This window comes from Ceratosolen solmsi, unplaced genomic scaffold, assembly GCF_000503995.2.
Source record: "Ceratosolen solmsi marchali unplaced genomic scaffold, CerSol_1.0 scaffold19, whole genome shotgun sequence".
Lineage (NCBI taxonomy): Eukaryota > Metazoa > Arthropoda > Insecta > Hymenoptera > Agaonidae > Ceratosolen > Ceratosolen solmsi.
In genome coordinates, this window is record NW_011948443.1 from 103,958 (window position 1) to 128,899 (window position 24,942).

Here is a 24,942-nt window from a genome sequence, read left to right on the forward strand (position 1 = left end):
TACCGATAATATGTAGATTCGTTATATGGCAATAGATAGTGGAAATAATTTAAATAGACAATTTATTTACATATATCTATTGCTGTATAATAATTAGATCTACGTGTAAAAAGAATTCTGTCAAAATAATAAATAGAAAGGATAGGTACAATTTATTAAAAATTATTGGATTATTACTTTTAATTATTACTATTGTTATTAAATTATTACTATGATTACCTTTAATCCAATTTTGCTTATACATTTTATGGCATAATTTAGAATTATTGAAAATGATATTTGTCACAGTATGTTTGAATTCCTGCGTTGATTTTTTTCGATTATGAAATGTGTTAATACGCAGAATAGAGTGTTCCATATTCTAGTCAACGTTAGTAATTATATGTATATAGAAATTATAAAGGAAAATGTTAAGCTCTTTCTAATTAAAATTGAAAATTTTGATACTCTCCCCTTTTCTTTTTTTTTATACTACATTTTGAAACATTAAAAAATAATAGACCAATGGTTTCATACATTAAATCAATGACATTTTAAGGTTTTATAATTAATTAATTATATATAATTTAAAAAGTTGTAAAAATCAATTATATTCTTAACTGAACCTAAATATAAATATTTTATAAAGCTTGATTTTACAGAAAATTAAGTAAAAAAAATATGAAATTATATTTATGATTATATAAAGAAGAATTAAAAATCTAGATGCATTTATGAATAATTTTTATAAAAAATGATAAAATTATAATCGTTTGAATAAAAGTGTTTTAAAAACAATCGGTAAAGACCATTAATGTACAACAGTTTTATATACATAAATTTTGACATGGTATTATGAATGTCACTGAAACTATCTGATATAAGGAATAAATAATTGAATTGTACCTAATCGTAGAATAGTAGCACAATAATTGCGAATATATATTACTATGGATGTTCAATGATTACTTTATATAGAGATATTTAAAAAAGATATCACATAAAAAGAAATGAAAGACAAAAACCATTTTCAGTTAATCAATTGTTAATACCAATCGCGTTTCTATAAAATATTTAGTAATACATTGGAAATTTGATAAATAAACGCTCATCCAGATATGGTCATACAATTTTTACACATGCATTGATAAATTAAAATATGAATATATCCAAAATCAACTATTTGAAAACTAGAAGTCTCATATTCTGTAAATCGGAATCATAAAATAATATTTATGATAAAAATTATCTATATTATTTTTAATTAAAATAATTTAAATATTATTTTTAAATGTCTAAGATATAGATATAAATATTAATTTTATGATATAAAAATAATATCAAATTTTTATATTTAAACTAATTGTATAATATAATATATAATAAATATATAATAAATAATATGCTGTTTATCACGACAGATAAAAAAACATTCAACAACTTGATTACAAAAAATAAATTATTCTAAACCATTGTATTGATGGGCCGCCGTATTAATATAAAGTTTATACACATTGTCAATAATGTTAGATTAATATAGAGTTATTATAATACGCCATGTCTATAAAATTTAAAAATGATTTATTTTTCTACAATATGGAATTCACTTGCTCTTGCTCGGCTATTCTGCGGTGTTTTACTTATCTCATGATTTATTATATACAAACGTACTTTTTTGCAGTAATTTAAGTTGATAAAATTTCTGATTTGTTACTTTCTTTAGATAACTAATAATGTTCATTCGAATTAAGATAATATATATATATGAAAATAAAACTTTTTAGCAGTAATTCGTTTACTCTCTTTTTTCATTTTACTATATTTTAGTGATCTTATAATTTCATGATTATGTTATGTACTTGAATCTTTTTATAATTTATAATAAATTTCAACAAACTGTATATTCTTTTACTATGTTTATTAGAAATTAAAGTCCCAATCTTTACAATTTTTTTTCTTATATATATATATATATATATATATATATATATTTTTTTTTTTTTTTTAACACTATTTACTATTTACTATTTGAATATACAAGATATTCAACATTCTGTCGTCCATATTTTAGAGGTAAAGTTGTAGAATAAGATAAAAATAAAACATGAATATAAATACATTGTTAAATACCGAAATTATAAAATATTATAAATTATATTATCTTTTTAACAATAAAAGCTATTATTTATATGAAATTATTTCTTCCAATTTTAATTTTAGAAATAAATTAAATTATTTTATTAATACCATTCTATTGGATTCATTTTAATTATCGTTCATAACTTTAAAATTTTTAAAAGTTTAATGATTTAATGCTTTTTAAATTTAAATTTGTATATACATATATATATTTACTGATTTATAAGAAAAATATTATTAATTTTTTAATTTTACAATTTAAATTATTCCTATTAATTTAATTTAAATGTTTCATCTACCACTACTTATTACGACAAAAATCAGGAAAAGTAAAAAAGAATTAATATAATTAAACGAAATGTTACAATATTAAGAATTTTTATTAGAATGCGCGCATTTGCAAGAACCAATAAGTTTTCATCTCTGATTGCTTACCTCAAGTATTTTACCAAGTTTGATTTACAAATAATATTGATTTTTCCATTCTAGGGAGAACTCTTTTGAAATTGAATTAATTATTCTTGATTAATTCGTGACAAAATTTCTGTATATAACCTATTTCGAATTTTTTAGTTTAAATCAATTTAGGCAACTTCTATCGAAAGTTTGTCGAAAAGTTTAAAAGTAATTTATTTATAATAAAAATTATTAATAACGATGTAAAATATTTAATACGTATTTTTTAAATATTTAAAAATATAGATTTATTTATTCAATATACATAAAATAATTAAAGGTATTGCTTCAATTTATTCGTTATTTTTTTAACATTACGACACTATTTTAAAGATTATATAAATTGACATAATCTTGCCAATATTTAACTATGAGTAGAGAAATTTGAAATAAAATAACAGACAAATATATAAACATTTTTATTAAATATTGTGTACAGGTAAATTTGAAATTAACTTACAATGTTTAATTATAGTTTTCATTATTAGTGCTTATAGTATTATTCAAATACGGGTTTTCGATATAAATTTATAATAAAATATTGTTAAAACAATGGAACCATATGATATGATTGTTAATCAGCCAGTTGTAATAGATAATGTAAGTACAATTTAATTATTATGAAAAGATTATATGAGAAGTATTTTAAAACAAGTTATAATTATTGATTAAAAAATATTTAGAAAGGAAGAAATAAATTAGTAATAATATGACATTTCAATATAATAAACATTTATCAAAATCGTTTTACTAATATCAGGTATAATCAATTAATTTGATTAGATTTTATTTAAACAAAGAATGCATTATTTGTATTAACTATGAAATATATATTATAATTAAAAATCACATTTAATATATATGAATCAAAATCAATTTTATTTAGTTTGGATAATGAAGATATTTTAATAATACTTGTAATAAGATATATAAATATTGGTTTTGTTCTATATTTATCATCTGTCATTAAATAAAATAATTTCAAATATAATTTGATTAGTCTATTAACAAATTATATATTATTTGAATTTTCAATTTTATAAACACTATAATTTTGTATTTCTTTATTAATTTAATCGAAGTTAATTTTTTTTTAAATTAAAATTAAAGTCGGAATTTAAATATTTCTCTTATATTTCATTTTGGTATCATTTATCCATTTATAATTTAATTATTTTTAAAATGTCATGTTATAAATTTTTTTCCGGTATATAGTTCATATTATTTTTTTTTAATTATTCAAATTATTTTGAAATTAAATGTTTTGTGGAAAAAATATATGTTCGACATATTTTAATAACTTGTATATTATACTTATTTCTTTCTTGTTGATATATTTTATAATATTTTGTTGTATTTGAAAATGTGGAATACGAAGTTACATGATTACAAATAGCTTTTCAGTATAAATATACAGTCGGCATAAAGTTAATAAATTACCAAATTGATATAATAAATAAAAGTACATATACTTATTAATTTAATTATCTGCAATCATAATAATGTGTTAAAAATTTTCAATGTAACTATGTATTGTACATGTGAAAAATTATTTTTATATAATAGTATATTATCTGCTGCCTATATTATTTGAAATTATTAAAAATAATAATGATATTATAGTTAAGTATTTTGTGAAATATAATATATACGAAGTACTGCATTACAAAAAATATCTAATTCGTGAAATAGATTCAGAATTCAAAATTAATTTTATGAGATTATTCAAAATTTGAAACACTTCCGTTTTTATACTAGTTGACATATACCGTTTAATGTTGGTATAATAAGTTGAAGGGTTTTAATTATAATTTGTAATACTTGTATACTATGATTTCCTATTCATTATTTTCATCAGTTAATTGGTAACAAGACAATTAATATGTATATCTTAGATATTTAAAGATAATATTTAAATTTTTTTAATTAAAAATAATATAGATAATAAGTAAGTTGGGGTATCCAAAGGTAATCCAAAGACTTGTTTGAAATAGCAGATAGTCATAGATTAAATCTATGTAATGTTATTTTAGCTAAATGTTACATTTAGCGTAAAAACAAGAAATATTGACACTTTAGAGTAGATACAATACATATCAATCATTAGAACAATAGATGTTTATTTAGCTGAAATGCCTATAGCATAAAATTAATTTTTACAAAAAGTTATAGTGTTCAAAGATTAAAAAATGATAAATAGAAAAAAATAATTAAGCTTAATAAATATAGTGCAGGATAAAGTCATTGTTTATTTTATTAGAAAAGATACATATGGGAAAGTATAGGGAAGTCTGAACAAAAATAATTTCATGAAAGAAAGAAAAAATGTGGTAACTAAATAAGTAAGCAAAGCAAACCTTAATTAAGATTTGCTTTTATGAAAATTATTTGCATGTGGATAGTGCAATCTAGTTTAGAATTTAATAGCAAATCAAGTAGATATATAAGAATGACACAAAGAAGTTGTAAATAAATATAAGCATGAAAATGTATAATTAATCAATAATTTATAAATAAATTCATTATAATTAACTTCAAATCAATTTATATGAAGTTAAATAATATTAATAAAAATTATGTTACTATTTTTACTGGTACAAATAAAATTCTTAATAAAGTTTGACATAAAATATCATTTTTAGTAAATATATAATGTATAAAACAATGTTATTAAATATGTTTAATAATATAATCAATGTAGAAATTTAAATAATAAATATGGAAAAATCTTTGAATACAATTTGTTATAAATAATTTTATAAATACTTTTAATGTAGCTTAAATAAAATATAAATACAAAGCAGATGGGCTACAAATAGCAGATTATTAAGACAAAATGTAAAAAGTATCAAAAGTATCAAAATTATTTTTTTTAAACCTTCATATAGAATATGTGGCTTCATGCTACACAGCAGAAATGGTTTGTAAACATATTAAGAGTAATATGAAAGAGTTGATCGATTAAAAATAAAAAGCTATAAAATTCTTTATTTAATTAGCAATAATAAATTTCTACCTCTGAAGATAAGTAAAGTTGTAATTGTTAAATACATGATTATTTACGCTTAATTTTGGTATGTGGTAAATACTTTTATGTAGATGAAGGATTCAAAATAAAAAGAAACTTATATACCTCATTATGTGTAAAAAAACTGTATAATGAACGATATTTTTAATTCAAGAATGCAATTAATGATAAAGTAATAAATACGTAAAATACAATTTTACAAATAAATATTGTAATATATATTTCTTGATTAGAACTATTTTTGTACATACAAATATAAAAAAACTAATTCTCTATAATTAAACAATTTGAAAATTAATAATAAAAACCATAAGTAATAAGGATATTTATAATTTTATATATTAATTACAAAGAAATTAGCAACAGTACAATATTATCTTGTTTCATCCTGGATTCGTTCAATGTTGGATCTGGTTTCATTGATTTACAGAATGATTGAACGAAAAATTATAAATTATTTTAATATTATAAAATAAATACAGTTATATTCAGAAATTAAAATTTAAGTAAAGTGTTTTTATATAAATATAATTAAGAACTATTATTCGAGCATGGGAAATACTAGTTATGAATTTGTAATACTAAATGCTATTTGGTATACTTATAATTTTCTCATTATGATTTTATCAATTTTGGTTTAGATGGATTGGTGATATGTATTCGATAATGGATAGATATATTAAGACAATTTCTTGTATACTAAGTTAGAAATGCTTAAAAAACAACGATTGAGAGTGATTGACTCATTTCATGTATCCCTTTATATACATACCGAAAGCAATTCTTGGATGTCGATCATATGTATCATGAGTTTCTTATCCTAAATATTAAAAAAAAAATAGATTATATAGTTGCGCTTAGTATTAACATTGGTCGTAATATATTAAGATCCGACCTATTATTAATTCTTCCAACATGTTAACTACTATATTCGTGTCTAGAATTGCATTTTAGATTTTAATTTTAGATTTTGGTAGTACTTATTTCAATAAGAATGAGACAGTGAAATATATGTTTGATATAATTATGAATTCACATATTCAAAATAATTAAAATTACAAATAATATTAGTTACTATGTAATGATAATAATATAATAATATGTTTTAAATATAATTAAAAGAATAAATTTATTAATTACGAATAACAAATAATTAGAATAATTGTAATAGTAATGTAAGCAAGTTTCAAAATATTCAACGCAACAAATCCACTTCAGTCGTATGTATTCATGTTCTTAATAGTATCAAAAGAAAATAGCATGAAAAACATTGTCAAATGACAAAATAAATTTAAATACCTTTTTTCAGAAATTATATATGTATCTTTTTAATATTTCACGGGTATTGTTTTATTTAAACACTTTCAAAATTCATTAAATTCTGTTTTTTTATATATATACTACTATGATTTTATATATAGAGATTATATTTATATATAGAGCGAACGAATTAATGTAACTGATAAAAAAAACAATTATTATAGAAAATTACAAATCTATATTATTTCAAAATATTATTTTTTATACTATGTAGTACTAACCCTTTTCATTTTTCTCAGGGATCTGGAGTTATAAAAGCAGGCTTTGCCGGAGATCAAATACCAAAATGCAGATTTCCAAATTAGTAAGTAAACTATAATAAAATTATCCTTATTTGATTATCTTTTTATTAAATACAAGTATCAATGAAATATATCAATATAAGGGGCTATATCATAGAACGATAGAAGTGAAAATTATTTTTTATTTAATATTGCATTAATATATTAAAAATAAGTATGAATTTATTATTTCCAAAAATATTTTTAGTGCGGCAGAAAACTCACTTTCAATATTATAACTTCAAGGATAACAGTATTTCCGTCCACTGATTTAAAAAAAATATTGGTAATATTATTAAAGTTTTTATTATAGGATTTTTAGAATTTTTGTGGCTTATTTTCGTTTTTTTTTTATTAAAAAATATATAAATAAATATCAAGTGATAAGATTATTAAAATCTCTAAAATATATAGATCATTTTAATTTATTGTAGTTATTGTTTAATAACTATATATTCTTAATCAAGTTTTTGATTAAGTAATTAATTTAAACATTGATCACATTGATTGCACATTGATCCTTTTTTTGTATTTTTTATTGACATGTGTACTTTTATTAAATATAACATTTTTTGGAAAAATTAATACATCTTTTATTTTAAACTAATTTAATTTTTAATAAAAAATCGATATTATGATTTTTAGTATTGGAAGACCAAAACATACTAGAGTTATGGCCGGGGCATTAGAAGGTGATTTATTTGTTGGCCCGGTAGCTGAAGAACATCGCGGTCTATTAACACTTCGTTACCCAATGGAGCATGGTATAGTTAATGATTGGAATGATATGGAGCGAATATGGTCTTACGTATACAGTAAAGATCAATTATCAACCTTTAGTGAGGAACATCCAGTACTACTGACAGAAGCTCCGTTAAACCCTTGCAAAAATCGAGAAAAATCAGCCGAACTGTTTTTTGAGTCTTTTAATGTTCCAGCTTTATTTGTTTCCGTACAAGCTGTATTAAGCTTGTAAGTTTAATTAAAAAATCATTAATACCTTAAAATATTTGAAAAAATTAAAATTATTTGTCATTGTTAGATATGCAACAGGAAGAACTACTGGAGTAGTTTTGGATGCTGGAGATGGTGTTACACACGCCGTTCCAATTTATGAGGGATTTGCAATGCCTCATAGTATAATTAGAATAGACGTTGCGGGTCGTGATGTCACAAAATATCTTAAGCTTCTATTAAAAAAAGAAGGAATAAATTTAAGTACTACTGCTGAATTTGAAATTATTAGAATTATAAAAGAACGTGCTTGTTATTTAGCGAGTAATCCACAAAAAGAAGAAACTGTTGATACAGAAAAATTTATATTTCCTTTACCAGATGGAAGCCATGTAGAGGTACTAAACATTGTTAATAAGTTTTTAATTGATCGATATATGAAGATAATTTATAAATTTCACAATTCATTTACAGAAATTTAAAATTGAATATTTTCAATGTATTTTTTAATGTATCTATCCTGAATTTTTTCTTGAATTTATTCTTAAATGTTTAAGATTAAAAGTTATTTTTTAATGAACGTGTGAACTATGAAATATTAAAGTAATCTTCTATGTTCCAAATATTATTTATTCGTTTATAATTTTTATTTTTTTTACATACAGTATATTGATTTTCCATTAATTAATACAATATATAATAAAACAATAATATATTACATTATCGAATCATTAATTTTGCTTTTTTGTTCATGCTTTCATTGGATTATTATTTTTTCACCTTTTATATTTCAGTTTTCCCATATAACCTTTTTTAAAAATTACTTTTAACAGCGTCTACTAGCTCAGCGTTTTTATTCGTTAGCCAATTAAACTAATTAATGCTGAATACAATGTAAAATATATTGACTTATGAAATTTCTTAAATGTAAATATATCATAAATATTTATGACATAATGAAATGTTTTTAATTAATTTTTTATATTATTTATTGTCAATAAAATTAGTTAAAATATTTATTTTAATTACTGCATTTTATGGAACATTTATAGTAAAAACCTTTTAATTGAGAATCTCAAGTGTATGATATATAAATAATTTTAAAAAATGTAATATTTACTTTGTAATTAATTTTAGTTTTACGAAAAATTTATAATTATGTATATTATCGTGAGTGAAAAATTTATATATATAATTATATTTGTTTTAATTATAAAATGGGATCGTCATTATTTATTCAAAAGTTAACTACTGAAATAATTGTAATTTTTATCTTTTTAAAATTACTGTTCATATAGTTTTTGTATGTTCTGTTGATGACATTTACTATCAAACTGATGCTAAAATTATCAAATTGAAATTTAAATTCAAGTCCATTCCTAAATTACATAAATACTTTGTTTATTAGACTTATTTAAAAATTCTACAATATATTCAATGTAAAATTATATAATTAAAAATTTTAAATATAATTTTATAGTTGCCAATTTAATTTTTTAAGCAGCTTAATTTGTATAAATAATGAAAAGTAATTCTATTTAAGTGAAGTTTATATACTAATGTGAATACTATATTTATGTTTTTGAACATAAACAATACATCTATTAATTTAAAGTTTATAAAAGTGATTAATAAAGTATGTATAATAGAATTGATATACAGATTGTATATGTTTAAGGAAATACAATGTAAATAAAATTAATATTTCTTATTAATGTGAATATTAATTGGATTAATTCATAACAATCCATTTGGTCAATACACAAGGACATATGTATTGTAAAAATCGAATAAAAAATTAAAATAAAGTAATTTAGTGTCTTAATATTTTACTTTTAAATACATACACATGCATTGTTTTAGTACTGTGCAGTACTAAGTAAGTAAAGTACTGTAGCAGTAAAAAAAGTAAATAAAAGTAGAAAAATATTTACGAAATTTTTTAAAGTTATAAAAATTAAACAAGATAATTATGCAAGCACAAGAAGTAATCTTTTGTCACATTAATCAATTTTGAACAATATGACAAATAACAAATAAAATTAATCTGAATTTCTGTTGGTATTTATTCATACATTCATGAGATTTTTACATATTTTATTAGTAAGTTATAAGCTTATACTTACAATCTTATTTAATGTTTTTATTTCAAGCAAGTTACTTCCACGCACTTATTTAAATCAATCACAGTTACTCAGATCCTTTTAATTAATATAAATATAAATGTATTTGTAATATTAATATTCCGAAAATAAAACTAATTATTTAGACATCTTACAAAAAGTATGGGAAACAAAATTAAACAAAATTGTTATTTCTATTCATATTTTAATTAAATTATTGTTATAACCATATATATATATGTGTGATATCTATTAGATTGGACCAGCAAGATTTCGAGCACCTGAAGTATTATTCCGCCCTGATTTAATAGGAGAAGAATATGAAGGACTTCATGAAGTGCTTATGTACTCTATTCAAAAATCAGATTTGGATCTGAGGAAAATTCTTTATCAAAATATTGTTCTTTCTGGTGGTTCTACATTATTTCGGGTAAGTAATATATCTATATTTCTTTTAAACGTTTATTTGTTTATTTTCTATAAATGTTTTTGAAGGATCTAATATTTTTAATATTTTTACTATCGTATTGTTAATTTTATAACCTATCCAAGGTGTTTTAATTATCGAACCAATTTAAACATTACCTAATTCAATAATTACTAATGTGTAGGTTCAATTACTAATACCTCATTTCAGTTATATCTTTAGTTTAATTTTGATCTAAGTCCTGTAAAAAAAAAATATTTTTTAATAAAATCATTTATTTTTATATTCATCTTTCTTTTTGCAAGTGTAATGAAAATAAAATGATTATATTCAATTACCTAAAAGATCTCATACTTATATATAATTGTCAACTAATTTTGAGATGTAGAGGAATTTATTTTAATGTTGGCGGTCAGTTGTTTGTTATTCTTTGTTACTATTGTTTTTTATGAAATTATCTCATAATATATCCCTCATAGTATAATAGGTAATCTAAGGTTATATAGAAATATCACAAAAGTAAGTTATAGAATTTAATATTTATTTAAGATTTTCTAATTATGGCGCGTAATTGTTATATATTTTAAAAATAAAGTTTGCTAGAGTTATTTTTATGTACTTATTAGTTTTGAGAACTATGCATAAAATTTAATGTAAGTTTTACGTTTTAAGATATTTTTATCAGATATACGTAAATACTATATTGAAGTAATTATTCTTTGTATTCATATGGTCAGTAATATTTCTTTCTTTTATTTTTATATATATTTTATACTATTTCATTTATGGATTATTTTTCATAATGTACAATGAGATAAGTGTAGAGAGTAGTACGTGCATTAGTTTTGAAGACTGTGGAGTAATTTAATATTTAATTCTTACATGACAACATGCATATGAATTTAGATAATACCTTTAATATATATAAAAAATCTTTATAAATTCTTCTTTAATTTCAAATTATTCTATATTACATTGATCAAACATTCATATTATCGTGACAAAAATAAAAGTTGATATGTATAGAAATAATTTAGTTACTTTTTTATTATTTAATACATAAATTTTTTTTTTACAAAAAAATCTTTCGTTTTTACCTAAAATTATGGTTAAATACCATTTATCAAATAATTAATTTTTTATTAATATCTATAGGGATTTGGTGATAGACTATTATCTGAAATACGTAAAATGGCACCAAAAGATGTTAAAATACGGGTAAGTTACTTTTATTAATATATAACTTATATAAAAATTAAAGTAAATAAAAGTCTATAATAATGCAGTGAAGTTTATATTAAAAATGAAATTGTAAATAATTCATTTGTTGGTTATACTATTATTCGAGTTTGTTTAGCAATATTTATAAGCGTTTATTTGTAAAATATAATTTCTGTAAAATATTTATATGTAAATTATGATCGAATAATATATTGTATATTATTTTTAAAATAACTAGAGTTTTATTTAAACTATTATTTCTCAAAAAGCTATTTATATCAAGAATTTTAAAAATATGGATATTACCTATTTTCTAATTTTAATTATCATGTGGTATATATTGTTTAATACATATTTAATATATTTTAATTTGTTTTATTTTAATTTATATAATATTATATATATAATATATAATAATAATTATAATTTAATAATTGTTTAATACATATGTATGATTCTTCACAAAATTTTTGTTGTGATGTTACGCAAGTAATTTTACTTTATATAATTATATTTCATAAAAAACAATATTTAATAGGATTTTCTCCAAGTTTTAAGTCTATCAATAATATAGTTACTATATTTAAAATTACGCAATTTTCTGGGCATTTTTTATAAAATAATTTTATAATTTGTAATGCAATTGACGTACACAATATATTACTATTCTCATATCAATACTGAATAAATGTTTAGGTAATACCGTTATTCTATGAGTAATTTTTTTTCATCGTAATTAGGATGAGAAATATGATAAATACTAGTAAACATTATTCTAGCTCTTAGTATATCACATTTATGTTACTCAAATATAGTTTTGCAATTTTACACTAAAACAAGTATTTCTAAAATGATCAAAATTACTTCTGTATAATTCAATCCCGTAATTATCCCATAATTACCTTCATATATTTTTATTTATTTTAAAGATATCATTTGAGATGAAACAATAATTTACTGATCGCCTTATTATTTTTATCATTGAAGAGCCAGTTTTTTTTTGTATTGTTTTTATTTGAATAAGTATAAATTTTGAAATTATAATAAAAAAATATATATAATTATAATTTGATAGTCTAAAAGATTTTTTCGTTACTAATGATATTATTAAGAAAATCTTAATTTATTAAAATTATAATTCAGTGAAATATAAATTTCTTTTAAATGGTTTGCCAAGCCATTATTTTTGTGTTTTGTCCTCTTGCTGGACTCATATTTTTATTTGATTTGATGAATTGTTTCACTATTGTAAAATACTCAACAATTAACTACATTCATTCTTCTTTTGCATTCACTTAAAAAAATTCAATTCGTAATCGCCAAATATTTATAGTTAATTTGTTTTTTGAAGTAGTACTAAATTACTGAAATAGTTTTAATCAATTTCTATAAAGAAATTAAAACTGCGAATACTTAAAAATTTTGGTAAAAAGTAATCGGATTCGACTGCATAGTTATTCAAATAAAAATATAGATATAATATTGAACATGATTGATGCACTTAATTTGTAAGTTTTCTAAAAATTTAAGAAAATCGAGTCTAATATAACGAATTTTAATGTAAATGTTACTAAGTTAATTTAAAAAAAAAATGTATTACATGTCATTTTAGGAGTTGGTAATGCGTTTCACCTATATGCTTTTTAAATCCATTTTGCTTCATATATGTATATATATATGCATTATGAATTACAATCAAATAAATGATTTTGAAATAGTTGATACGTCAATATTATTACAAAATTATTTTTTAAATTATTCTTATCTGTATTTTAATGAAATAAAATGATTTATAAAAATCAATAAATATAGTTTGTTTATTGTAAATTCCGTATATCATTTATTAGTTGACTAGCAGAGTTGATTTATTTAAAAAATATAATTTTGAAAAAAGAAATATAAATATATAAATGCAATTAAAGAAATTTATTTAAATTTGTATTAAATACGTTTTAATCGACCAAATCTGTTTTCTGTTTTATACATTAGTGGATTCGTACATTGCATTCAAACTGTATTGCTAATTTGTTATTTTTATCAATTATTACAGAATACCTTTTTATAATTGTAAAAAGAGATATATAAATAAATAAAAGTCTATAAAATCAGTCCTAAACACAAATATTTTTTTAATGTAAATAAAATTTATAGCTTTATAATAACATTAGAAAAGACCTATATACGATAAAATTAAAAACTGTTTTCTTGAAATATCATTTTTATTACAAAATACATATCATCAAAATAAATTATATTCATTATATTATTATAATTGGAATATATATTCTTTTCTATTAACGTTTAGTTTTATTTTAATTCGTTACTAATCGTCTTAAAATATTTAAGAAATTCACTCGGTTTAAAATTAATTGAAAAGTAATGATTTATAAAATTAAACTATATTATCATATTTTTTAGATATCTGCACCGCAAGAACGCTTATACAGTACGTGGATAGGTGGGTCTATATTAGCGTCATTGGACACTTTTAAAAAAATGTGGATTAGTAAACGTGAATATGATGAAGAAGGACGCCGAGCAATACATCGCAAAACTTTTTAAATATAATTTAATAATTTTATATTTCTAATTTAAATATGATGAACTGTAATATTACCTTTTTTAATTTTATATTGAATTCTGGACAAATATTAATCCTTTATAATAGATAAAGAAATGGAATATATAATCTTACAACGCTTTTCATACTAAATCTATACGTCTTTTGTATATGTGAGTATTATAAATGTAATCAATATGCTAAATTGATATTTTGCAAATGATTGTACAAAAAAAATTAAAATTGTATTATAATAAATAATACACAACATAAAAATAAAATACAAAAAATGTGACGAGTTTGTATATAAAAACGAGATGTTATATATAAATAAAAATTTAATATGAAATGATTATAACACTGCGGTTAATAATACACGTTCCATAAACAGTAAGAAATTTAGTATTTTCATAAAAGAATAATTTGTTATAACGAATGTTTTATTATATATAAGTTTATAATTTTATGTTTTCACAGGTTAACCCCGAATAGAATATATACACTAATATACAAATTTCAATATTTTAATATACAAGCACTAGTCATTGTTTATTATTAATCTTCATTATTGTCTGAATATTAATTAAATAAACCAAACGTATTAAAAATCCTTTTATATCAAATTTTTCCGTTACATGATTTTATTTTTTATAAACACTGATTACATACCATACTATGCACATGCACTTTATCTATTTGGTTATACGCGTATTTGAAATTTTCCAGCTTTAGTTACATATTTAACACCTTTAAATGGTTTGTATTTTTCTCCATACATGTCTAATCTGCTGACTTTTAATCCTGAGACAGCTAGCTGATTAATAGAAAAATGAACCTAAAAGTATAAAAAATAAAAAAAAATTCAAATTTGAATTTGTGACAATATTAGTATAATATAAAATTAAAATTACAAATTTTCTATTAATGACATTGTTTATTAGTATAAAATATTCAATGTTTTTACTAATAACTGATAAAATCATATACAAGAATATTTCATTTGTATTTATAATATTTAAAAATTAATTTAATTATCGATATATACTTTTTCTGTTTACTTCAATTTAGAAACACAATAAATTGATATTTATTGCGAAAAATTAAAGCTAATATATAATATTTAAGTAATCAGTATATATTTAATGATGCTGAAATGTTTGTATCTATTACCCTACTTAATCGTTTATCACATCCATAAAAAATTTCAATTTACTTATGTAGTTTTCGTGTAGAAAGTTTTTTGTTTTATTTTAACTGCTAAAATCTTTTTCTGTGATTCTTTTCCTCTGGAATTCATAAAAGAATGCAATGTATTTGATGCAATATGTTGGCCAAGAAATGAAGACGATTTAGTAAATTGAATAAACAATGCACTAAAATAAATTTATTTAATTTTATTGCCTAATTCATTACGTTTTTCCTCCGATTAAAATTTTTAAATTGTATTGACCAATTAAATCAATGGAAATTATCAAATAATTAAAAACTGCAATATCCTCTATTATATTTTTAAATGGATTTTTTAATATATTATATAAAGAACTTTACCATTGTATTGGAAACTTTTTTTGGGTAATTAAATTTTATAAAAATATTCGCTGCAATTATGTGATCATATGGTAACTCAGAACATTGTAAATTAAATGATTTCATTTTTTTGGTTACAAATTACTTGCAGTTCTTTAGTCATATAATCCGAGTATGTAATCAACTGACTCGTTTATTTAAGGTTCAATTATGTCAGCGTAATGAATATCTTTCTTCAATAGAAATTTAATTAATTTCATTTTAATACAACCACAAAGTTCTTGAATGAGATTTGAACATAGATCTATCAAGAAATAAAGCTTTTAGATTTTACAGAAAAAACAAAGAGCAGTATACATAAGAAGCATTATATACAGAGTTTAAACTTCATCTTATTTCATATATTCTATGTAATAGTATTTAAATAAACGTAGTTTTATGCAAAATAAATAGTACAATATTGACAATTATTCTGATATAGCGCGTGAAAAGTTTATATGAGCCTAATGAACAAAATAATTCATTAAGCAGATGTCGATCAATATTTGATTAATAATCAATTCAAATAAAATTATAATATAAATTCAGGCATCATGATCTTCGTTCGTCACATAGAAACTATATGAATATTATACTATTAACTACTACGTTAATAAATATGATTACCTGTCGAAACAATCACTTTTATTAATTACATTTTGCTTCCAATATATTATTTATTGTGGAATAATTCATTCGCTTGATATTTTATAATTTGCGTATAATGCATTTTTCTTCAAATTTTTCAGTTGATGGTATCTGGCATACATGCTGACCGAGGACGATTTCTAATGTTTGTTGTCACACCAGGGACAGTAAACACGTACTATACCTAATTATATTCTGAAACACCATTTCAGAACACTTTTTGACATTTGAATAACTTTAATTACATTTACGAATTACTTTCAAGAATGGAATACAAGTAAATATTCATGGCTATGAATTTTCATTACTAGACATCCCTTTTTCCATGAAACAATTGAAATTTAGATTTCCAGAATTTATAATTACTATAAATTTTTATGAAAATACAACTTTGTAGATACAATGTTAGAATTTTTAGAATTTCTATGAATATTCTTTCCATATATATATATGGAAAGAAAGAAAGAAATAATATTCTTTCTATGAATATAATTTTCGAAAATGTAAAAATTTCCTGGGCCTCAAATTGTATATGATTACAAATGTAATTACATGATGTTGCATTACATCTTTGCTATCAAAATCGCCAAAATGTTAAGGTAAATTGAATTATACATATAATTATGAGAATAGATTTAAAAAATTATTAATATTATTTTATAATAATTATTGTTTGTAATATGTAAGATAGTTTATATTTATTATAGGACAGTAAGGATTCTATTTCAATTGGTTAACGATAAAAATAATTGATTTCTTCAATAAAATACATTATATTTATATTATTATTAGCATAGACAAACAATTTATTTTATCTAATTAAAATATAAAAGTCTACATATAATATATACCACAGAATGTTGAATTGTATTGCATGTTGATTTTACACGTACAATCTTCTTAGAAAGCATACCGAAATTTCGTAGACAAATTAGGGTTCTCATTAAAATTATATTATATCGATTACGAATTATTACATATTTTTATGTAAATATGACAATTAATACGAGTTGAAGTAAATTTTACTTTCTCTTTTTGAAATAAACAAGTGAATCGATTCAGTGTACTATTAATGTGACTGTTTGGTTTTTTCACTATTATTATACTATGAATGATAAATTATAATTGAGCCACATATATAGTTTTAAAATTATTTTATTCACTTTCAGTTCTATTTATCATTTAAAAATGACTATCACTAATAGAAAAAGGAATAATTGATATAAAATTATTACTATTTTGGTTTTAAATTTTAAAAAGTGTTTAAATGTTGATAATATATACATATAATTAAATACTAGGTATAAACCAGCAAATTTGCAGAGTATAATGGTGTAAATAATGAAACAAAATTTATGAGTAAAGAGCTACCGCATATTTATTTTAATAAGTTAACTGTCTATAAAATTTAATGGATTGTCTATATTTATGATATAATGATACTAAGCAGAATGTCTTGGATAAACACATAATTACTAATATACAATTCGGTGTCTCGTGTTATTTTTTTGTGTGAGGAATTAACGATACTTTTTATAACGTATATCCAATCCATTTTTAATTTTATTATTAACATATCTTAATATTTTGACACGATTTATTCAGAGTTCTTTGAAAACACTTTGTTATAACAATATTTAATAAACTTAATGTCTGGAGATAATTAAACTATTTGAAATTAAAGATTTATTAATAAATGCATATCAAGCTTTAAAATAATTTTACAATGCAAAAATACAATGAAAATGTAAATATTTAAAATTCAATCCACAAGAATAATTAATAGAATAAAAAATCTGATTTTATGTAAAACAAATCTCACATACAAATCTATATATAAGAAAAATTGAAATATTTTTTTAACAAATTATTATTTTAATTTAATTTATTATACTTTTATTGTATACATTTTAGTATATGATTAACATCTACTAAATAATGCAAAATTTCAAACAAAATATTTATACTTACGTTTATAGCTGGATTTGATTCTGAAGTTATGATAGAACTTTGAATTGCAACCTATAATAAAATAAAATATGTTACTTTAATGCTTTAAAACATTTGTATTTTTGGAAGTAAAGTAAGCAAAAGATACTTAACAGATCCTTTTAAATTTGGTAACTTAGAAATATCTAATCTTCCAATATCCCATTGCAAAATTTTACTAACTGGATCAAAAGAATATTTTCCTTGATTTGAAAAAAGATTACAGTTCAATACAATTTTGGGCATTGGTATTATCAAACTAACATTTTCAACCTGAAAAAAAAATTGTAATTTCAAATTAAATACAAAATAAAATTAATAACCTTCATTCTTCACTTTTTAATATGCATTTTGTACTCATTATGTATGATTAAATAAATATTTATCTACAATTAGATTTCATTCTTGTACACATTTTATAATTATTTAATAGTTATGTGAGAAAAGTTTGAGAATCATAATAATTATAGATTGAAAATATGTGGTTACTATTATAATTATAAACCAACTTGGAACCACATAAAACGCATTAATTTAGCATTTATAAAACATTATGAGTTAACTACTAGTTTTCTTTTAAGTACAAAATTATATATTTCACATATAGAATTTATTAAAATAATAATACTGAATATTTGTATTTAAATATTAAATATATATATATATAAATTAAAAAAATATACATTTATATATCATATACACCTTAATTTAGCAAGAGAATAATTCATGAAATGAAGCATGATAAAGAGAAAAAACAATTTTTTATAAAAAAGCAATAGAATTTGATATTTTACGGATTTTGGGTACAAAGTAAGATTCAAAAATTATATTTTATAATTAGTGTCATCTAGCTATATATTTTAATAATTTTATATATAATTAATAAAAATATATTAAAGATTAGCATACATTTTAATATATGTATATTAGAACAATAGTTTAAAGTAATATAAAATGTAAATTTGATACTAATAAATGAAAGTAACTAATAATACCAACTGTTTATATTTTTTTTCAAATTAATAAAAAAAAAAATTACACACATTGTTAACATAATATTACTATTAAATGTAGAATGAAATTAATAAGCGAGAGATATAGGATGAATTCCATAATCCTGAAAACTAAATTATTTTGTAAATCTAAAAAAATTAAAATACTTATTATTTTAATTTTTCTGTAACTCATTATTTCCTTAATTATATATATTTTTTTTTATTACTAATTATATGGAGTATTTTCATACATATAATTAAATTACAAATAACAAATATACTTACTATTCTACCTATTGTTTGCTTTGGTCCTACTGTAATATCTAATTTTCCACCTCCAGGTTCTCGTAAATTTATGTTATGTCGAATATAAATTGGAATTGCTACAATATTTGGAGGTCCAATATGATATGATAATAATCTAAAATTTCCATCTGGAGGAATAAAAGATAACATTTTTTCTGACTGAAAAAGTAAAATGAAAAATAAAATTTATAACATAATAATGATTAAGAAAATAATTTACTATAATTACCTCCCATCTTTTCAATCTAACACATGGATGAAAACTGACATCATCAAATAATCTGGGATTTACGAAAGAGAGTGTTAAATCTGGCATACCACTTAATTTAATACAGCAATCAATCTAAACAGATTTCTTAAATATTATTTTGAAATATATATTAGTTTTATATAACTTTCTATAATTTACTTTCTTTAATCATTTTTATTAAACAACAAATAAAATGAAAGTTCGATATTATACATCATCGATAACAATTTTATATGAATGAATAACAAGGGTATATTTTGAGACATTAATAAAAATTTAAGTCTTTCGCATGAATAGATACGAACTGAAATATACAAAATTAACCTACAACCTACAATGTTTAAAATAAGGAAGTAAGATAATAGAAAACACCTTTAATATCAGAGACCTATAAAGTAAAAATTAATTTGTAAATATCAACCAGTGTAAAGTTAAAAGGATTTGAAGAAATCATTGTTAAAATAAAATTTTAGAGTTATGTATTGCTAGTGATAAAGGGCAATAGTAATAATTGACATACACGTGGTTATTAATATATAAAAAATTATATAAGTGTTTAATATGTATAAATATTCCTACTTTATTATCTTGTTATTTTATCTATCCCTTCTTATATGATTTGAATTTTTTTAATCATTTTTAATATGCGTTATAATATCATTATAACATTTAATATACTGTACATCATACCTAACACTATATTTATATCTATTGTTATTAATATTAATTATATTTAAAGATATATAGTTATAATGAGATCTAATACTGGGTCTTTTATGGTAGGAAAGCAACCTATTACACTTATGCATGTGTATAATGTTGATAATATAGCAATAGATTTTAGCGTGTAAACCATAAAAAGGAGCAGTATCACCACATTGTCTATAATTGGAATAATAAATTCTTTACATATATTTTGAGCGTATTAAATAAAAATTAAAATTAAAATTAAAATTAGGAACATGTGTAGTATAACCATGAATAACATACATCAGAATTCTTGTATAATTAAGAATAAAGTAGCTTCAAAACAATATGTATGATATGAATTATTTGTTTCTATGTTTTTATTGATTTTTAGGAAAGAAATTATTAGTGTAACTGTTATAAATAATCGAATTCAAATGTCAAAAAAGAGTGAGAGATTAAAAATATGAATCAATCAAAAGTTAAGTTTCATATTTTCTATATGTGGCTAATATAGTCTGTGTGTAAGCTAGTAGTAAGCACTTGTTGACATAGAAAAAGTGAACATTATTAATATATTGAACTTTCGTTAATTGGAATGTATAAATTATGAAATATTTATTCTTTGAATTTATAAATAAAGTTACATAGTTATTTAATTATAATTCAAATATAAAAAATTTAGATCTGGTATATTAAATATATTCTTTCTATCTCAATTAATAAAGACTTACATATCCTTGAATTTCTGCAAACACAGTAGCACCTGTCTTGTCAATAATAGCATCAACTTCTTCAATAATATCGAAGTATGCTTCATTATTATTATATTTAACACCTGTTCGTCTCCAGGGTACATTAGATAGTTGACCACTAGGTAGCGTTGCACTAACACTATTAGAAAGAAATAATTATTGTATATTATATTAAAATTTTCATTATTGTATATGTAAATTCATACTTAGACTTTCCGGTCACTGTATTTGCAATAGTTCTAAGAATATTCGGTGGTTTGATAAGTTCTTGCAATATGTTTGATTCTGTTGTTAATGGAAATCCATTATCTAACATTTCATCTAATAATTCGTAAACAATAACATAATTCTCTTTAATTATAATTTCTGTGCAATCACTAAAATAGTCTTCAAAAGTATTTACAACACGGTGTAAAAATTCAATAATAAATAATGGAGGAACTGGAATAATATACATATTTAGAAATTAAATATTTATTTTTATTTAAATTGTTTTACCTTCCGTCGAACAAACTGCAATAAAATACATACTACATCTATAAATACTAATTAAATAATGATGTGGAGTTGCTATAACTGGAGGAGTATCTTCAGGAGATAAAACTTTATGTTGTTCTTCAAAAAAATATTCACAAAGTGAACGTGCAACAACACTCTTCCAATGTTTCTCCATGAACACATCACTGTCAAGTATAATTAATGATATAATCTATTAAACTATTGAATAAAAATAAAATAAATAAACAACATTAAATTTCTTATATATCTTACCCAGAAGAATTAATAATAAATAGACTATGGATCATTATCCAAATATTAAATGGTTAATTCAATGTACAAATCAATCAAATTCCTCAATTTTGTTGTAACGTTCTAAATAAGAAAGAATTATATGTAAAACAAGTATATACATATTTGGTGGAAATTTTAGATAATCAATTAATAAGAGGATTTGCGATTTTTATTTTACTGATTCATATTAATAAATGATTGATTAATTATTTATAAGGTTATTATATTTTATAAGAATAAATATATTTATACATTTAAATAATAATTTGAAAAAAATTTATTTTAATTTACATACATTCAGTATATTAAGTTTGACAAAAATTAGTTTTGAAACAACTTGACATGGCTATTTTTGCTTCTATAAAACATATCCATAAAAGACAGAGCTCCTACAAGTACAACTATATGAGATTATAAGATAATTTGACGTAAAATAATAGAACAAGATAGACAAAAGGATGTTAGACTGTCAAAAAAGAAAGAAGCAATAAAAATAATTTTATTTTTTACAAATGTTTTTTCGTAATCAATGTTTTTTCTCCAAAATCAGTCTATCCATTATGCTAGCAAAATAGCCGTATGTAATTATATCATTACAGAGATAATAATTATGAATTTTTTTATGCTAGCCTGATAAACATCATGTTAGTGTTTCTGTATCTATATCTATATTATTTAATGGATTTTAAATAAAATATTTTCTTTTAATTTATTGCCTACATTCTATCTGTAGCATGAAGAATTTTTTAAGGATGACCAAAATATGAAATAATAATACTAATTAAGGAATTCATGATAAAATGGTAAAGTTTACAATTTAGTGAGTTTACAATTTTGTCTCAGATAATAATATTGATGGTAAAGAGTAAAACTTGGAAGTGTTATATATTAGTGTATATATATATATATATATATATATATATATATATTGTAGATTAATTTATTTTATTTATCATTAACATTATTCAGCATGTATTTATTATTAACACGTTCAGCAGTTCTGTGGCCAACTCGTCTATCTTTATTTTGTTGACCTTTTGCAAAAGTGTTTGAGAAATATAAGAATGTATTAAAAATGGCTGAATACACTGTAAATTACAGAAAAAAATGAATTAACAAACAGTAACTAGTTGTAGCACTCAAAAAAGAAAATATACTAATGTAGTTACAATTCACAATTAAAGAAAATATCTGTAAATTTTACATAATATTAACAATTTTATTTAATGCAAATAAGAAAATCAAGAATTATGAACAAAATTAATTTATCTATAACCAGTAATATACAATATAAATATTAATTTTAAATGCTTCGATTTTTTTTCATCTTTTTTTTTATTCTCATATTTAGTTTATTATTAATTCAATTTATTTTTATTCAAAAGTTTGTTTTATTTAAATTTAACAAATTTAAATTCCAGAATTTAAGCATGTTTTTATTACAATTATATTTCAATTACAAAACCTTTATAAAATTAGTTGAATTTGATGAAAGTTTATTCTAAAAATATTATTAAAATTGAAAGACATTTAATAGATAGAGCTGAATAGACAATATTATAGAATAAAAAATCTACAAATAAAATACTATATCATAAGTATCCAAGGAAACTCATTGTCAATTATGTATAAAATATAAATATGTAATTAATTTATTATAAACTAAATTCAATCAATTATTCTTTTTATCATTTTCAAATTTATTTTTAATCAATAAATATGGATATTATGTAACTTTGTTATTTTCTAAAATAAATTTTATATAATATCCATATACTTAAGTTCATCTGCTATTTCTTTCTTCCTTAATTTAAAAAAAATATATTAATAACATTAAATTGGTTTAAAAATTTTTTGAAATATAATTAAATAAATTTTCTTAACTTACTTTTGAAAAAAAAATAAAAGGCATATTTTAATTAATCAAATAATTTATCCACAATACTTACATTTAATATTCAATAATATTATATCGTCAACAAAATTACAGGCAACTATAAAAAAAGGCATACTAAAATTAAAATCCACTTAAAAAAATTTAATTTATTACAAGTGCATGTTTATGTGTGAGGTATGTATATATTTGTAAATTATTTTAGGAACTAATATTATATTAGCATTAACATTATTTATATATAATTATAAAACTTATTTATTACAATATGTTTTCAATATTTTTATATTAATAATCTTCATTGGAACAACAGATTTGAATGAAACAAAAAAGTAATACAATTATAAGTAATAATTTATATATATAAAAAAATTCCATTAATTTCTAAAACATTTTTAAATCAATTATATATTAAAAAAAATTAATATTTTTTATAAATAAATACTAATATTAGTGTTTCTAAAGTATTATAAAATAAACATACTTTAGATGTTATCCATAATTATGTTTACTAAATTATTTATGAATTTAGTAATCAATAAATTATTACTATAGTTGTTTAATTATCTGGA

The 24,942-nt window shown here is 20.6% G+C and overlaps 2 protein-coding genes across 6 annotated transcripts; one reads left to right on the plus strand and one right to left on the minus strand.

The window, feature by feature from the left end:
* Positions 1-3,062: 3,062 nt before the first annotated feature.
* Arp1 (Actin-related protein 1) lies at positions 3,063-14,502 on the plus strand. The gene is made up of 7 exons (XM_011504120.1): positions 3,063-3,174; positions 7,162-7,226; positions 7,849-8,175; positions 8,246-8,555; positions 10,537-10,710; positions 11,863-11,925; positions 14,347-14,502. Exons 1-7 carry the CDS (start codon positions 3,127-3,129, stop codon positions 14,488-14,490), a joined length of 1,131 nt encoding a protein of 376 aa, XP_011502422.1. The 5' UTR covers positions 3,063-3,126; the 3' UTR covers positions 14,491-14,502.
* On the minus strand, positions 9,022-24,444 carry carmine (AP-3 complex subunit carmine). Of its 5 annotated transcripts, none has more exons than XM_011504117.1 (11): positions 24,426-24,444; positions 22,456-22,557; positions 22,216-22,367; positions 21,891-22,125; positions 21,664-21,823; positions 20,222-20,335; positions 19,972-20,151; positions 18,806-18,964; positions 18,674-18,724; positions 15,158-15,323; positions 9,022-9,040 (listed from the first exon to the last, which is right to left on the minus strand). In XM_011504117.1, exons 2-10 carry the CDS (start codon positions 22,488-22,490, stop codon positions 15,189-15,191), a joined length of 1,221 nt encoding a protein of 406 aa, XP_011502419.1. In that variant the 5' UTR covers positions 22,491-22,557; positions 24,426-24,444; the 3' UTR covers positions 9,022-9,040; positions 15,158-15,188. The 5 variants fall into 5 exon arrangements, with proteins under 5 accessions (XP_011502419.1, XP_011502418.1, XP_011502417.1 ...); XM_011504116.1 differs by lacking the exon at positions 9,022-9,040 and adding an exon at positions 11,102-11,199; XM_011504115.1 differs by lacking the exon at positions 9,022-9,040 and having other exon boundaries at positions 15,091-15,323.
* Between the last annotated feature and the right edge of the window lie 498 nt (positions 24,445-24,942).